Source organism: Acinonyx jubatus, chromosome D2 (assembly GCF_027475565.1).
Source record: "Acinonyx jubatus isolate Ajub_Pintada_27869175 chromosome D2, VMU_Ajub_asm_v1.0, whole genome shotgun sequence".
NCBI classification, from domain to species: Eukaryota; Metazoa; Chordata; class Mammalia; order Carnivora; family Felidae; genus Acinonyx; species Acinonyx jubatus.
In genome coordinates, this window is record NC_069393.1 from 72,104,652 (window position 1) to 72,122,198 (window position 17,547).

The following is a 17,547-nucleotide window of genomic DNA, read 5'->3' on the forward strand; positions in this document are numbered from 1 at the left end:
ACTGAGAGGTGTCCCCTTTCTCCCTGTTTCCACACCTCCTACTCGAGGGTACCCAAAGGCTCACAGTGACACCCTGCATCCTGCTCCAGGGGTGGGCGAGCGCGGGAGCCGCGGGGTGCTGAGTGGCTTCCCTCCCAGAGATCTGTCCCTGGCTCCCAACACCCTCTGACCCCCTTCCCTGGCACTCTCATCCACCAGCCTTCAGGTCCTCACGGCCAAGCTCAGGGGCACGAGGCTCATAGAGCAGCTGCAGCCAGCCCCTACCTGGGACCAGGTGAAAGCACTCATCCCCGACTCCTCATCTTGGCCCTTGACCTTAACCTGAGGACTCTTGACGTCCCGCTGTGGGGGCCCTGACTTCTTCCCTTGGCGCCCCCCTTCCCCCCCCCCCCCCCCCCGGGCGGCTCCGGATGGGGCACCGTCTGTGGAGCCGGATGGGGCGCCGTCGGTCGGGGGCGGAGAGCCGGGTAGGCCGGCGCTGGTCCGGGCGGGGGGCTGAGGCCGGGGCTGGAAGGTGACGCCCTCCCGCCCCCGTCGGCCGTGACGTCAGAGCCGGACCGGCTAAAGCGAGCGGCGGCGGCGCGGGGCGCTGGGGTGGAGACCGCTACCCGGAGCCGAGTGGACGGACGGAGCCCACGGCGCAGGGCAGGCGACCCCGAGGTAACGCGGGACCCGGCGCGGGGACAGCGGGGCCCGGCGGAGGGCGGGGAAGAACCCCAGGGGCGGGAGGGTCTCCGTCTCCGGGGCGGCCGGGGGGCGCCGGGGCGCAGGACGCACGGGGCGCGGGGGCCCGCGGCGCCTTCGGAGCGCTCGGTGGCAGGAGTGGGACCTCGAGGGCGGCGGAGAGCGGGACCACCCCCCGCCGGCCCCGGGTTGGGGGGGCCCCGACGCCGCTCGCGGGCGGCAAGGATCCGGAGCGCAGGTGCCCCCGAGAACGCGCCCGCCGCAGGTGAACCGAGGCTGGGACGCCCGTGCGCGCGGCCCCGGGACCGTTCCTTCCGCCCCGGTGAGGTCGGGGCGTTGCGGGCGCCGGGAGCCCCCGGCACCCGCCGCGGCCCCTCACCGCGCGCCGCGCCCGCAGCCCGGCCTCGGAGCCATGGCCCTGAGCGAGCTGGCGCTGCTCCGCCGGCTGCTGGAGAGCCGCCACTCACGGAAGCTCATCCTGTTCATCGTGTTCCTCGCGCTGCTGCTGGACAACATGCTGCTCACGGTCGTGGGTACGTTCGCACCGGCCGGCCCCGCTCCCCGGGTGCCCCTTCCCTGGGGGCTCCACCTACCCGAGCGCGCCCCCCGCGAAAGTTGCAGAACACGCTTTGCAAAAAAAAAAAAAAAACGCATCCCCTTCCACCCCGAGTCTGCCGCGCTGGGCGACTCACAGCCGCGTTTTGTGGCTTCGTTTTCCTGGTGGTCAGGTCAAAAAATGTGACATCTGTTAAGACCCAGAACTTGTGTTTCCTCCTGATAATTTCCTGCTTCCCGCCCCCCCCCCCCCCGCCTGCTTTGACCGCGATGAAAAAGATTTCTACTACGAACTGGCAATTCCCAGGGTTCCAGATCACGTTACAATAGTTACTATGCTAACCAGCAAGGTGGGCTGACAGTTTGGCTTAACATTTAAAGGAGCAAGTCAGCCTCTCTCCCCGGAAAAAAGGAAGTGACATTTAAATATATTGTATCGGTGCATGGCTCGAGATGGAAACATTGTAGGACCTTTTCCAGAACAGTTTGAACGGTGTTGGTTTTAGTCTTTTTCCTGTAATGGATTTTTGAGAGGCGAATTAAAATCCAGGTCTCTTAATTAGCCCTCTTAACAGCAAAGCATTTGGTATGCTTTTCCTTAAAAATGCCCACAGTTTTAGGGGTGCCTGGGTGGCTCAGTCGGTTAAACATCTGACTTCAGCTCAGGTCATGATCTCATGGTGTATGAGTTCAAGCCCCCACATCAGGCTCTGTGCTGACAGCTCGAGCCTGGAGCCTGCTTGGGATTCTGTGTCTCCCTCTCTCTCTGCCCCTCCCCTGCTTGTGCTCTCTGTCTCTCATAAATGAATAAATGTTAAAAAAAACTAAATGCCCGCAGTTTTAATGAGTAATTCTTTTTTTAGTTTGTATTCTCCGGGTGGGTTATTTCCCTTCTCTCCTCTCATGGATTCCCACCTGCAGGATTATCGGGATTATCAGAGTGATAGGGCTCATCTGACTTCAGAACAGCCTTGCTTCTCCTTTGTGTTGAGTGCTCTGTCAGCAGGTGCCCACAGGTGCTTTAACATCCGTTTTTCTTTGCCTGGGTGGAAGTCTCCGGAATTTCTACATCTTCTGGGTTGGCCGAAAAATCGCAGACTCCCACTCGGGTAACAGAAAGATGAAGTGGGCCTGTCGCACAATCTCCAAAGCGTTCCTTCTCCTGTGGGTTTATTTTTCCCTGAGACACATAATGAAATTTAGGTTTCTGTTTCCTCGATTCATTCGTTTGAAGGTCTGAGTCCCTCCCTGAGGAGCTCTCGTTGATCCCAGGTCGGCCCTGAGCAGAATTCAGACCACATTTTCCTTTCCTAAAATATTCCTGTAAGGGAGCCCTGTAATGAGAAACCCCACAAAGGACAAGAATCCGGGGCAGGTCACTTCTGCACAGTCACCGGCCCTGAGGGCAGATGGAGCGCTCCCAGCCTCCCGGGGCTCTGCTCTCTCTGGCCAGAGCTCAGCACTGTGAGATTATCCCGGGGTCCAGGCAGGGGTGTTGTCGCAGGGGCAGACCTCTCTGGGCCTCGTTTGGCATTTGATGCGACTGTAGTTTTGCTGTCGTTTGTCCTGATGACAGGTGGTTTCCGTGCAGCCCTGACCTTCTTGTTCTACTTTTGTCTCCAGTCCCTATCATCCCGAGTTACTTGTACAGCATTAATCACGAGAAAAATGCCTCAGAAGTCCAGACCGCCAAGCCAGTGCTCACGGCGTCTACCTCGGGCCGCTTCCAGAACATCTTCTCTTATTACGACAACACCACCATGGTCACCGGGAATAGCACCGGAGAGCTACAGCGGGGGCCGCCACCTGCGGCCAGCACCCAGCACACGGTGACGAACACGTCCACCGCACCTTCTGACTGTCCCAGCGAAAACAAAGACCTCCTGAATGAAAACGTTCAAGTTGGCCTGCTGTTTGCCTCTAAAGCCACCATCCAGCTCCTCACCAACCCCTTCATAGGACTGTTGACCAACAGGTAGGTTCCGTTATTTTGGCCAAGGAGGCTTCTATTCATGTCCTTCCCAGGTCATTGCTCTTTGGGATTCTGTTTCTCCTTCATTTATCAGAGTGCGGAAAACCAGTGGTGGGCGAGCTGGGGGAAACCTGATCTCCTTCTTTGGGGTTTCTTTCCTTCATCGTGATTTCCCACGTGTTCAGCCTTTTTTGTTGCCCCCTCTCTTGCTCCGAAAGTAAGGAAATACTAAAACAGAATAAAGAGGCCCTCCCCGGGTGGGAGCACGTTGATTCCGTCCAAATGCTGTGTCGCGTTAGTACATTTGTCAGACTTGCCCTTGGGCGGCAGGAACTGACTCTGCAGCCGCCGTGGCATCATCGTTGGGCTCTGTGTGTCACCCGCCTTTGTGTTTTCTTCTTCCTCTGGCCGTCCGCTTCCTTCTAGAAAGCCAAGGTGGTTTGCTTTAGTGCTGGTGTGGGGAAGGGTCAAGACGGCCAGGGAGAGAGTGGGGAAGACCAGTAATCCTGCTGCAAAGATGGACCCCTAAGCTCACGCCGAGGCCACGGCATGTAATGAGCCCCCTTGCCGGTTACTCAGCTGTGTCCACACGCACAAAGAGGAGCGTATCGAGCCTGTTTTCTGGATCAGTCAAACCAGCCGCGAATGCCCCCAGATAACGCCCAAACTAGCTTTATTTTAATCTGGATGCTCTGGATGTTTTGGGGGGGACCCGCCTCCTCTTGAATAATTGTTCCCGCCTCCACTGTCGGTGGCCATCCAGCAAGTATCCTTCCGCAGCCCAGCTGGCCTAGCTCTGCCTGGTACGGCAGGGGCTGGAAAGCACCGGGCAGGGCACTTGCAGAGAAAGGGAGAGGGCAATCCCTGAAGGTGTCAGCTGCGAAGAGCTGGTACAGTATGAGTGGTGGGGGCAGACTGCCATATAAACGTTGTAGCCTGAAAGGCAGAAATGCAAACAAACCAAAAAACAGTAGAGAGGGGAGTGCCTGGGATCCTATTTGTGAACCAGGCCCAGACGCATGAGCAGAGACCAAGGTGACAGCCGGAAAAGAGAACGTAGAAGGGTGGGCTGAATAAGGAAGGCAGGGCAAGTGGGGACGGGGCAGGGCAAGTGGGGACTGGGCAGGGCAAGGCTATAAGAGGCCCTGAGTGCCAGGCAGAGAGAGGAGGGGGTTTTGTTGGTGTGTGTGGGGGGTGGGGGGTGCACTTGAGAGCCACTAGAGGTTCCAAAGCCACGTTAGAGTCCGTGAACCAAGCACAGTTTTCGGTAGGTCAACCTGTGCAATCTGGGATCAGGGCCATCCTTACGTTTCTTTGGCCTGGATTAGGGGGTGCGGGCCCAGCTCCGCAATCTGCGGGGCTCTTTGTTCAGATACAGAGCGTTTCGAGATTGTAACAACAGAGCATTAAAGCAAGCACGGGGCCCTTGGGAGAGCAGGGGCCAGCTCTGGGGCGGGGCGGAGGAGGTCTGCGGTGGTGCAGAGGCTTAGACAGCTCTGACCTCCCCCGCCCCACCTGCCGTCCCCCGGCACAGGCCGCCCTCGCACACACACACAGGGTGCTGGTCACATACCCACGGCCATTTGGAGGGAAGCACGTTTTAAGCTTCCGCAGTTTGTTTCTCTGGACTGGGTAGTGCCATTGAATAAATTTGAACAGTCCCAAGCTGTGTCCAGCCCTCCTGTGTCCAGCAATAGTATAAATTTGCCACATAAAACACGCTAGGTAAATCCGCCTCGCAAGGACAGGTGCTCTGCGAGGCCACCCAGAAACACTGTCCGCCAGGTGCCGTTTCCCTCTGTTCTTCGGCAGGAAAACCAAACAGACCTCGGTAGTCGTGGGGTTGTTTTTCTTTCTTTCCTCAGCCCTTAAGAGTGCTTCTTTAACACGCATCTGGTGTAATTACAGAAAATGTCTCCGGGTTTTGTATTCTGAGAGAGCAAACAGCTCAAATCCTATATGAGGAAAATTGAGGACATGACTGTCATAATGTCTTGCCAATCACTTGGGCACGAATATTCTTAGCTGTACGGTGTAATGCAGTACTTAGAAACTCAGCCGAAATGGTGTGTTCCAGTCTTCCAAATGCAAATGTGAAAAGCTTTTTTAAAAACCCTATTCTTGCTCTTAATGCTTTGCTTATGCCATGGGGAAGAAGCTTGTTTAAAGCCGGTGAGACCGTTTGCCTATTAAATATTCCAAATGCTTTGATGTTGTAGCTACCCAAGACTCCTGTTTCGGGCTTAAAAAAAAAAAAAAAGCCAAGAGAAACCTAATTTTGTTTTGTGATCTGTGAAATTCAGTCTATTCTTGTTTTTTATTTTATTTTATTTTTTTAATCTTTTAAAAAAATTTTTTTACATTTATTTTTGAGAAACAGCGAGACAAAGTGTGAGCGGGGGAGGGGCAGAGGGAGCAGGAGACACAGAATCAGAAGCGGGCTCCAGGCTCCGAGCTGTCAGCACAGAGCCCGACGCGGGGCTCGAACCCAGGAATCGTGAGATCATGACCCGAGCCGAAGTTGGACGCTCAACCGACTGAGCCACCCAGGCGCCCCATATTTTATTTTAGAGAGCAGGGGGGAGAGAGAATGTGCATGTTGTGAGCAGAGGAGGGCAGATGGAGAGACAGAATCTGAAGCAGGCTCCAGACCCAGTGTGGAGCCCGATGTGGAGCTTCATCACACGACTGTGAGATCCCAACCTGAGAGGAAAGCCAGAGTTGGACGCTCAACTGACTGAGCCTCCCAGGTGCCCCAGAGCGTGAGATGGGGAGAGGAGCAGAGGGAGACTGAGAGAGAGAGAGAGAGAGAGAGAGAGAGAGAGAGTTTTAAGCAGGTTCCACGCTCAGTGCAGAGCCCAAGTGTGGGGCTCTATCTCATGACCCTGGGATCATGACCCGAGCCAAAATCAAGAGACCGTCAACTGACTGAGCCACCCAGGCGCCCCAATTCTATTCTTATGATGGGTAATCCACTTTGCAATTGAGCTAGACCAAAATTTTAATCCCTACCTGGTTCCCGCCGCTGCCCGGCAGATTTAAAATCCCTCCTGTAGCACTGCCTTGTAATGTGGAAATGCAGACAAATTGTCACATTGGTGTTGTAGCGTGAACTCTGTTGTTCCTTCACAATGATCATGATTTGTGTATTTTCCAAGCCCAGTGGACATGGATTTAGGGGACTTGCAGCAGTCTGGGCTCTCGGCAGCTCTGCTCAGGGGAGCGATGCATCCCGCTTTCCTTTACGGAACTTGCCCTTCTGAGCCGCCGCAAATAGTCTTTTGATGTAATTTGTGCCAATCGCATCTTCAATGACGAACGAGATGTGTGTGACTCACATTTTCGGCGTTGCAAACAAGTGTTTTTAAAACAGCACTTTACAGTTGGTTGATGTGTTTCTGACTAAAGAAGGAGGAGTTAAAAAGACGGGGCATCAGAGCCTGAAGAGGAGGCTGAGTGAGGGCTTTGGGGCTAGTCCTGCCACCTTCTAGGCGGAGGAGTTTGCCGCATGGGAAGAGAAAGGGACTGCCCCTGGCGACAGACAGCAGGACTAAAGCCAGTGTCCAGACTCTCTCTGTCTGGGTGACTTCCTTCCTTCCTATTCTTTCCACCTGCTTAAGTGTTGTAGTTTTGACATGGAGCAGCTACTCAGAATCAACAGTGCAAGTCAGAAATCTGTTCTTCTTGTATCCGTTTGGGCTCTCTCTGATTGTACCAGGCCGAGCTAGTGAAAGCCCAAATAGTTGTTGATTGCTACTTTGAATCAGCAGGCAGGGAGTTTAGAAACAGACCAGCCTGGTTTTTTGGACGGGGACCCTCCCTCATGTCTCCAGCCCCAGAAAAATATCTTTTTCCAGCCCCTGGTATGATCTGGCCCAGCTTGCCACCCTCTGCAGCGCTTCTGACAGAGGGGAAAAGACATCCCCAAAGACTGGGGGAGCTACCGAGAGGCTCGGCTGAAGGCCACTCCTCTCTAGAGCCTCGTGCTGCAAGCGGGACGCCCTCATCACATGCGTCCCAGCCCGGACCCTCCTATTCGTGGTCAAGAGGCTGTTGCATGAGTGGCTTTTATGGGTGGGTGATGCAAGAAGCAAGCTGCCGGTCTGTTGTTTGACATACTGGGTAAGAGCTCTCGTTCCAAACCCTGCAAGTAAGAAATGACAATCCGTGAGAAATGTTTTGGGTGTTCATTGGGCTGCCCATATGGACACAGGCAATTCTTGATTTCACTTGGTCTCAGGTACCGTGGTTTTACTCTAAAACACGTGACCAGAGACGGAGCCAACTTGATTTTGGCAAGTGTAGCGATCCCGTATCCAACAACACACTTTGCAAAGCCTGCAGGTGCCTTGGTTGACTTGATTTTTATTTAATTAATTAATTTATTTAGAGGCTCGTGTGACTTATTTTATAATTCCGGTCTACTCATTTCACGATTGCCGCTGTGTGTTAAGAGATCTCTTTCTTACCGTCTGCCCCGCGAGTGGATTTCAGGGGTATGCAGACCTAGGCGGGGATTCAGGCAGGTCAACGATATTAAAAGCACCTTTACGTATCTCTCCGTAGACCTGCCTAAAAATGTGGCCCTGTGGTCTTCACTTGTTTAACATGGGGCTTCTACAGTAGTCGCCTTTTGAGAACCAAAAGCTATTCCGGACGCGCTGGCCCCAGGGCTGGGGAAAGAGTTAACCGCGGGTGCTGGGGACAGCTCCCTCGCTTCCTCCTTAGCTTGTCATTGTCTCAGTGGTCTGCTTTTTATCAAGCCAGCATCAGTGGCTTAATTTATTTCCATAGTTACCTAGTATATTTGAGAGCCCGTTATTTCTCGTCACAAATCTTAGCTAACATCTGAATGACAAGAAGGAAGCCACAGGGCATGAAGTCTCTACAGAACGTTCGGTGTAATGGTTTTTTTTTTTTTTCTTCAGCCTCAGCCAGTTGGTCTGAAGTGAGCTTTGTGGGAATGAGCAGTGACCTTTTCAGTTTCTCTGCGGACGGGGAAACCAGCCCTTCTGGAAAGGGCTCTCCCATCCTAGATGTTGTTAGGATGGTGTTGTTAGGATATCTTGGCTTCTCCAGCTCAGAGAAACCGCCAGTGGAATCAGGTGTTTCTAACGGGAGCAGAGCTGCGCCCCCCCCCCCCCCAGCTTGTTCCCTGTGTCAGGGAACAGGGGTCCTACCCACGGATGTAAGAAGTCCGTGGCTCACGTAACTCCCTGCCTGCACCTAATAGCTGAAAAAGACAGACCTAAGGACTAAACCTAAGAATGTTGTTTTACTTACGAACGACAGTCAGCTTCCTGGTACGTCTTAGCACATGAATCATTCCATTTACTAACGTTCACCTCCTGTACTGCCTTTTACAAGGTAATCAAGAAGGGAGATGCCTCCTCTCGTCCCTTCTGGACCCCCCACTTTGTGTCCTTGCCGTTGTCCTTTCCCCGGGCAGAGGGAGCCTGGGTTCTAACAGGCCTGAGAATGGAGCTTTGCAGTAGGCTCTATGGCAAAGGTAAACTAATTATTAAAGACAAAAGTATTGATTTTCGGTGACGATTTAGGGAACATGGAGTTTCTCCACTGGTGTGGAGGTATATATAATGATCATAACTTTTATCGCTTGGCACTTTTGTCTAGGGATTCGATACCTGACTTTTTGTCTTATTCCATTTAGATTATCTGCTCCCTGATGCTCTATCGAGGATGACCGTGGGCTGGGATGACGCATAAGGGGATAGTAACGGGATATTTCGTTCAAGGTTTGCTGCCTCAGATCTAACTCTGCTTAGCACGGGGACGAGAGGCTGACTCAGATGTTTATGACTAATGTCAGCTGAGTCTCTGTCCACTTAGGAGACATCGTGGGGAAAGAGAAAGGGCGCTGGTGATCTGCCCATCTCTCAGGGACCCTGGGGCATTAGACAACTTTCCTTCGGAGGTGGGTGTTCAGGGAGCCAGAAGAATTTGAGGGTGGGGGAGTCCGGGATCTGCCCGTTGCACCCTCTTGCCTTGAGGCTGAGCCCCAGGGAAAGGTGCTTCTGGCGGTATGCACAGCGGTCAGCTGGCGCTGCGACCGTGGCTGAACCGCTGGACCTCTGAACCTCTGCTTTCTCATCCAGCATGAGGGTTTGGACTGGCCAGCCTTTGAGTTTGCCATTTGGTTATTCCATACATGCTTTATTAAAATCCGCCCCCCCCCCACAACAGTAGCTGTGGTGTTTTTATTTATTTTTATTTTATTAAAAATTTTTTTTAACGTTTATTTATTTTTGAGACAGAGAGAGAGCATGAGCAGGGGAGGGTCAGAGAGAGAGGGAGACACAGAATCTGAAACAGGCTCCAGGCTCTGAGCGGTCCGCACAGAGCCCAACGTGGGGCTTTGAACTCTTGAACCGCGAGATCATGACCTGAGCCGAAGTCAGACGCTTCGCCGACTGAGCCACCCAGGCGCCCCAGCTGCGGTGTTTTTAAAGAAAACACAGCACCTAGGCTCGGTAGAAAGAATCCTACGTAAGCACATGTCTCTGTGGGTACAGAGCCAGCTGGTGTTAAATGAAACGTGGACCATCCATTCTCACTGGGTGGGGAGCCTGTGCTCCTGTAACGGGCATCCCCGGGAAGCTGTGCTCCTGTAACGGGCATCCCCACCAAAGCGTGTGCTGGCAGGAGCCGGCACACCCTAGGCACTCAGGATATGCCCATTACCCTGAATTGGGGGCACGTTACATAAGTTTCTTAGCCCTCATTGTAGCCATCCAAAAAATGGGGATAATGCCACGACCTCATGGAGCTGCAGTGGGAATCACAAGTGACCCGCCCGCTAACCCCCTACTTACGGTCTTGGGGAATGCCAGAGTCTCCTGGTAAGAGGAAGCAACTCCAGATGTGTCCTGCCAGGTGACCTTGGCCAGTTGATCAGGCTGCAGACTGAGCATAGTTTCACTGGTATTCCAACAGCTTTGACAAAATACTGTTTTCCAAGTAGTATGTTGAAAGGGGGTGAGAAGCCTTTTATTCCAGGGCCGCTACAAATGTTGCCATATTCCAGTCCCCCACCCGCACCCCCAAGATGTGCAGGAGCTGTGGAGAAGAATAAACTGCTCGTGGGTTCTCCTCGCCGAGTCGCCTGGAAGTTTCTTTGTTCAGCCTCCGGTAGTGCTGTGGAGGATGTGGTGTTGTGAATGGGGTTCTTTTGCCCGACTGAATAAAGAGCACACACCAGTCGGCTGCAGGTTAGTCCAGATTAGAGAAGCTACCGTTTGAAGGAGATCTGAACTGCAGTTCAACCCTGGTATCTTTCCTGGTTTGCCTGATGGGCTCTGAGCCGGGACTGGTGAATTACAAGTTCACCTCAGGTCATTGTGGGGGAATTTATGCATGGGATTGTGAAGGGAGAGCTGTCTGGGAATCTGGCATGATTTCCATTTGCTACTTGTATTTTTGCTACTTAGTTTCTGAAGTGCAAGAAGCAGTTTAAAAAAGGGGTGGGGAGTAGGACTAGGATCTTTTAGAAAGGTTCTATTTAAAGCCGCGTTTGTCCTGGGGAGGGGTGGTGAAGTGTGTAGGAAAGAGCCCTGGACTGTACAGGATGACTGCAAGTGAAATTAGCCCTAGGACATTTGACAAGTCCCTTTTTTGTGCCTCAGTTTTCTCATCTGTAAAGCGGGGAGGTGGTCATCTGCCCTTACCAAAATCATTGAGCTGAAGGGTGTAAGTACTTGGAGAATTGAATGTAACTTTATTTTTTGAAAAACAGTTTTAAAGTTTATTAGAGAGAGAGCGTGCGAGCGCCTGAGCAGGGGAAGGGAAGAGAGAGAATTCCAAGCAGGCTCCATGCTGTCAGTGTAGAGCCTGATGTGGGGCTTGATCTCATGAACCTTGAGATCACGACCTGAGCTGAAACCAAGAGTCGGACGCTTAACCAACTGAGCCGCCCAGGCGCCCCCAGTGCGATTTTAAAAGAAGGTATTGTCTCCGTGATGTTTCAGTTGAGCCTGGAATGCAAGAGCCCTTCCAGGCTGAGTGACTGGGACTCCAGACTTCCTTGGTCCTCATTTGGTTCCTTCCGTGACCCACAGGGTCTAGGGCTGGAGGAAAATGAAGCCTGGAGAGGCTCTGGGCTGCTCTGGGTTGACACGCACCAGCTGGAAGGCGGTAACTCAGCCGGTGTCAGCCCCCTCCCTCCCAGGGTCCTAGGGGCCGGGAGGCTGCCTTCACTCTCCTGTCCCATCCGTACGTCAGGAGCCAAGCAGCCCGCTTATTGTGCGGGAACAGAGAGGAAAGAAGGAAGAGCAGAGGGAAGGGAGGAAACAGTTTCTGAAGCACCTTCTGCGTCCCAGGTGCCCGGTAGCAGTTTATCATCCACATCTCCTTGTTCCCTCACTCCGGTGCTGGGAGGTGGCCAGTGGTCTCTCCATGGGGCTGAGGGAGGCTTGCTTGGCTTATGTGTCCGGCCAGGGGTACGACGCCCAGAAGGCCAGGGTCTCCCCACCAGCCCCGTCCACCTGATGGCCGAGCCCTGTATGCACAGCGGCTCTTTCAGAGCGGTTGCGATGTTGAATTTTTGCGCTGGCCGCAAGGCCCATTTTTCTAGGCTGGCCTCGTTGGGGTCAGAGTGAAGACAGACTTGAAGACTTCCTTGCACCCTGATGCTCTCCGATATAGTGTCATCATCCCTGCTGCCATTTGAATCATTTGATGACCTTTTACCACAATCATTTGATTGCCTTTGTCCCTTTGGAGAAGCACTAGCAAAGACCGTAATGAAAGATTAAAAAAAAAAAAAAAAAAAAAGATTGAAACGGGGACTGTGTATTTTAGACGTGTTCTGGATTACTTGCCAATACTGTGTTAACGTTTATCCCAGAGAAACCTCTGTGCAGAGTGGCAGTGCTTGAATGGATTCACGTTGCTCCAAGACAAACACAAAAAGGTCACACAGGAAGCCCCGAGTCCATGAATTTTTAGAAAAGTCTACCAAACCCTTATCCGCCTGACCCCAAAGGGTAGGCAGGAGAGGCTCCGCCTGAAGCCTTAAAAAAATACAAAGCCGTCACCAAATGCTCCCCGTGGTTCTGTTTTGCAGAATTGGCTACCCAATTCCCATGTTTGCGGGATTCTGCATCATGTTCGTGTCCACCATTAGTAAGTGTCTGATGTTTGCCTTCGGCCTGGGGGTCATGGGATGGGCTCTGAGGACCACACACGGGGAATTGAGGACACAGCCCCGGGGTGGGGGGTTTGTGCGTTGGTAAAGGTTGCAGAAGGGTGGGGGGGGCAGCGATAGAGCTGTTGGTGGTACAGAAGCATGGTGTGGTTAGCGTGGAGATGCACCGTCGGGGTGAGGGATGGCTTCCGAGGGCCCACGTGAGCAGGGCGGCCACGGCACCAGGCTGGCACTGATGCGTGGCCGGGCCCGTCCCTCGGCAGTGTTCGCCTTCTCCAGCAGCTACGCCTTCCTGCTGATCGCCAGGTCGCTGCAGGGCATCGGGTCCTCCTGCTCCTCTGTAGCTGGTAGGTGTGCAGATACCCGAGGCAGCCGTTCCCTGGGGGGGGTGTCAGTCCGTTGAGGAGGCCGCCAACCTTGCCCTGGCTGGCCAGCCCCTTGTAGAATTAGCTGGAATAATGTGGGGAATCGAGGTGTCAGTCGTGGTGCCTGGGGAGGGGTTCTTAGGAAGGGCACTGCTTTTTTCCTTTGGGTTCTGCTTGGTCTTCCCTTTCTGTGAATCTGACGGGTTTGGGAGATCACAAGTCTGGGCCAGAGAGGGCAGGCGAGTCACAGGTTATTCTTTTTTTGTGCTCCCTTGAGAGCTTTGCTATTGAATGTTTCTTTTCCTGTTTAGGGATGGGCATGCTGGCCAGCGTGTACACGGATGACGAAGAGAGAGGCAACGCCATGGGCATCGCCCTGGGAGGCCTGGCCATGGGGGTCCTAGGTGGGCAAGGGGCACCTGGAGGCAGCCTGTGGGGAGGGGCTGGCAGGCATTGGAGGGCGACAGTGCTCCCTGAGTCCACTCTGGGTCTGCTCGTGCTGACAGACTCCCCCAGCTGTCCCCTTTTTCATTCCCTACTTTCATGGAGCCTTGGAAAACTGGTGGGACCTTCCTGACCCAGGAGGACGTGGGCTTCCCTGCCTCTGCATCTGCCTCTCAACCTGCTGGGTGACCCTGGGTCCAGATGTAAAACGAAGGAATGGGATGGTCTGCCAAGATCCTTCCTCTCTCACATCCTCTGAGTTACCATCCCACCTGAGGACTTCCCACCTTCCAAGTCCGCTTTCCTCACCTGCCCTGGCTGACACCCCCGGCCAGGGGACACCTATCCTCCCTGAGAGGAGCTTTGGGTCCTCTCCCTTCTCGGTCACATTTCCGGCCTTCATTTGGGAGCCCGAAGTTCCGCTGTGCTGGTTTATAAGGAGCCAAGTCCCCGCGGACCCATGTTCCTTTGCTCCGTAAGCAGCACAGCCGTGTGTGGCCTGGGTCTGGCTTCTCTCTGGTCTTTACTTTGGGGGTGACCCTTCTACACTCTTGCCCGTGTCTTGGGTGTAAACCAGCTTGGAGGAAGTCCCCAGGACAACTTGAAATTACTGAAAAGAATGTAGGGCAGTCACCCCAAATAGGTGTTTGAACAAAGTACAAACTCGAGAAACAAACGGATGGTTACGGTGGAGGGGGGACATCAGTCGCGGGGCCTGGCACCAGCCCCTCTTTCTCTTCCTTGCAGTGGGCCCCCCCTTCGGGAGCGTGCTCTACGAGTTTGTGGGGAAGACGGCTCCGTTCCTGGTGCTGGCCGCCTTGGTGCTCTTGGATGGAGGTGAGTCCACGCGGGCACCTCTGCCGTGATCTCACTGGTTGTGACCCGTGTCGGGTGACCCATGTCAGTAGGTGCTTGGAGCCACATGTTTTTATCCTTTTTCTCCCTCTGTCGTAGCTATTCAGCTTTTTGTGCTCCAGCCGTCCCGGGTGCAGCCAGAGGTAAGCCCCCCGGGGAAGGAGGGCGCTGCGATGGTCACATCAACTTTGTTAACCCCTGATTTTTGTTGACAGAGCCAGAAGGGGACGCCGCTGACCACCCTGCTGAAGGACCCCTACATCCTCATTGCTGCAGGTGGGGCTTCCCCCCAGTCTCCCTGGTTCTTCTCAGCCAAAGGGTGGTGGGGAGGGGTGGATGGCGAGAACCAGGGTTCACTTGGCTGCTGGAAACGTCGCGACGTGAAACGTGAACGGCAAAGAGGTTACATCCACGTCACAAGGAATAGCTTTCTTCCATCGTTAATTTCTGACCCTCAGCCAAGTTCCTTTGCTGGTTTTCATTTGGGGCAAAGATGTCTGGGTCACGGAGATGCCCCATCACAGAGGTTTGTTTGTGCCAGCGGCCATCACTGTTTGGCCTTGAACCTCCGGAAGGAGTCTCTGGCCTCACTGTGGGCACCGTCGGTGGGCAGTCTGATTCACCAGGCGGGTATGAATAGAGGCTGACAGCAGAGCCCCCAGAGGGCCCAGGGGACAAGTCCCTTCTTGCGGAGAGGGCATGGTATGCAGCAGGGAGGCCAGTCGGGAAACCCCCTTTGGCTACAGAAGGTCCCGTGTTTGGGTTCTTGGCCTCGATGGGCTCAAAGGAAGCCCTGGGGTCCTGTGACTGGTCGGGAGGATAGTGGGCCTCACTGATGCAAGAGACTTCACCCAGGACCGTCTGTCTCAGGGGCACAGGCCTTGGGCTGCCTCACAGGGGACCAACCTTACATTGCCTGGGCCCGGACACCGGTCAGCAGAGGCCCTTGGGGACAGGCCAGGAGACGGCAGCCCTGAAGTGTGGCATCAGACCCAGTTAGGGTTTATTTGTCTAAGCGGTGGTCATGGACACTGGTAGGGCTGGGGGAGTCTGGGTGAACAGGATGCATGCCCTATCTAAGAGCATTAGCCTTTTTCAAACGCCAGGCTGGCTTTGTTTAAACCTTCTGCTGCTGGATTGGGGTGGGGGGTGCCTGTATAACCCTGGTCTAGACCCCCATCATCATGCCTGCTGGTAAACCTCGTGGCTCTGCACCCCTCCTAATGCAGGGCACCTCTCTGTGCCCCCATCGAGATGCAGGGATGGTTCCAGAGCCCAGATGCCCATGGAGCCCGGGCTGTCCGAGGTGGGGTGAGGAGGTGTGTGGGGAGAGTGGGGCTCTCTGCCGCCTGCCGCCCCCTGCCCCCTGCCCCCTGCCTCAGGCTTTCTTTGACCCTCACTGTCCCACCCCGACTCAGGGAGGAAAGATACCCAGCATTGAATGACAGGCTACCACACTTCCAGCAGCCTCGACTCGGGGAGCCGGGGCCCAGGCGGCGTCTTATTTGTTCTGGCAGGATTTTAACCTATGAGGATGACCGAGTGGTGACAGAGGTCTGGGATGTTGAAAGAAGATTGTATTTCTTACGTTTTCCTGAGGAAAGGAGGCATACCGTGCCAATCAGGGCCATGTAGGGAAGCGCCAGGTTTTGTGGGGGGTTTGGGGGAGAAAAGGGCCAGGGGAAGGCCTAGGCCAGAGCCTTTAGTGGGGTTTGCATGGGAAAGTGAAGGCAGGGCTGGGGAAACAGCTTAGGGTCGGTGGGCTTTGAAGCCTGGAGGCTGTCCCTGCTTGCTGGGATTTAGAGCAGGGGTATCAGTTTGCTGTGTGAGAGGTAGACAAGGAGGGGTTCAGGGTTATGGGCCCTGGGTTGTAGGGGAGACAGAACGACCGCGCCAATTTGGCCCTAATTAATAGATGGGCAAGAGAGAAACAGCGAATCCAGGAAAACAGCGGGAGGGTGAGGGGACCATTTCAGTATCCTCTGTCTGTTCCACCTGTCACGTCCCAAAGCATGAAAAAAAACCTTTCTGCATTACGTGAGCACCTTAATTACACTACACAGTGTTCTTTGAATCAGGATTCTAGCAAATTAGAGGTTCATGGGGACACAGCACAGGAAGCTCCCAGCACGGTGGGGAACGGCTCTGTGCATCTTTTCCCCGATGGTTCTACATCTACAAAGGGTTCTGGTTAACAGATAGTGGATATTTGCAAAGATAGCGTATGTGTATAGTTGATGAAAAAAAATCCCTCAACGGCACATCTGTGCCGAACGCACCAGATTTGGGGGCATCCCAGGGCATCTTTAGAAATGTCTGTATTCCTCGCATAGTAAAACTTAGGTGCAGAAACCTCCAGTTGCTGGAGTCTGTGTGTGGTCTGGAAGTGGCCCACGTGGCTGGGTGGCCTCGGGCAAGTTCCTTCGTTAATAAATTGGAAGTCCTTCATTAATAAGTTGGGACGGTTAACCTAATGACCTCCGAGTCTCCCTCCAATTCCTTTATGACTCTGGGGTGCTATTTTGAAAAAAAAATAATACTTTGTTTAAACTTAATGTTTAATTTTAATTAGTATTTAATCTATTTAATATTCTTTCATGATAAAAGTGATGATGACAGTAGTAATAAATCCAGCCTCCTCACTATTCCTTTTTTTTTTTTTTTTTTAACTTTTCCTTATTTATCTTTTATTTATTTTTGATTACCTTTTCCTTACAGAAGTAGATGTTCTGGGTATCTCAGTGGATTGTTCTGGCTGTGGGCATGTGGCGTTTAACTGTGTTTGGAAATAGTAGGTAGGGGACACTCGAGACCCCAAACAGAAGCTCACTAACCCTCTTCCTCCCTTAAAGGGTCCATCTGCTTTGCAAACATGGGGATTGCCATGCTGGAGCCAGCCCTGCCCATCTGGATGATGGAGACCATGTGTTCCCGCAAGTGGCAGCTGGGTGAGGACTGGTGTGGGTGCTTCTGATTCTAGAACTTTTGTCCTCGGGGTGGGTCCTGTCATTGTAGCCCTGACTAGCTGCAGGTGACACGATGATAAAGTGATTGTTTCTGTTTGATACTTAATGGGGTCTGTGCATAGGGTAGCAGTGAGCTTTGGGGCCTGTTTCAGCTCCAGGTTTTTAAATCAGAATTAGCAAAGAGGCATGAGACCTGGGCAGAAACAAGACGCAAAATACATTCAGTGTCTGCCCGTGTTTCTGAACTAGACGTTAGTAGTTATATTAAACGTACGTGGGTAGCAGTAAGATTTATGTGAAACAGGCTGACAACAAACAGTACGTAAGAGGATTACTGTTTTAAAAATATTTTTGACTTAGAAAGCAATACATACTTGATTATTTAAAAAAAAAACCAAAGTACACAGATCAAAGAAGTAAATTTTAAAATCCCATGTTCACCTTTTTCCTTCCAGGCCAGTCCCCTGTAATAGTCATTGTTAACAGTTTTGTGTCTCTTTCCAGATGGTTCTGCATTTATCACCATGTGTGAGATGCTTAAAA

The 17,547-nt window shown here is 53.2% G+C and overlaps 1 protein-coding gene across 1 annotated transcript in view; it reads left to right on the plus strand.

Annotated features, from left to right (window-relative positions):
* Positions 1-523: 523 nt before the first annotated feature.
* Positions 524-17,547, plus strand: part of SLC18A2 (solute carrier family 18 member A2) — a 38,680-nt gene continuing 21,656 nt past the window's right edge. Inside the window, exons 1-10 of the mRNA XM_027063215.2 lie at positions 524-660; positions 1,082-1,217; positions 2,863-3,214; positions 12,294-12,352; positions 12,638-12,721; positions 13,051-13,143; positions 13,931-14,020; positions 14,138-14,181; positions 14,254-14,314; positions 16,891-16,986. Of these exons, the coding sequence (XP_026919016.1) occupies positions 1,097-1,217; positions 2,863-3,214; positions 12,294-12,352; positions 12,638-12,721; positions 13,051-13,143; positions 13,931-14,020; positions 14,138-14,181; positions 14,254-14,314; positions 16,891-16,986 (1,000 nt within the window). The 5' untranslated portion in view covers positions 524-660; positions 1,082-1,096. The remainder of the gene's footprint in view (positions 661-1,081; positions 1,218-2,862; positions 3,215-12,293; positions 12,353-12,637; positions 12,722-13,050; positions 13,144-13,930; positions 14,021-14,137; positions 14,182-14,253; positions 14,315-16,890; positions 16,987-17,547) is intronic.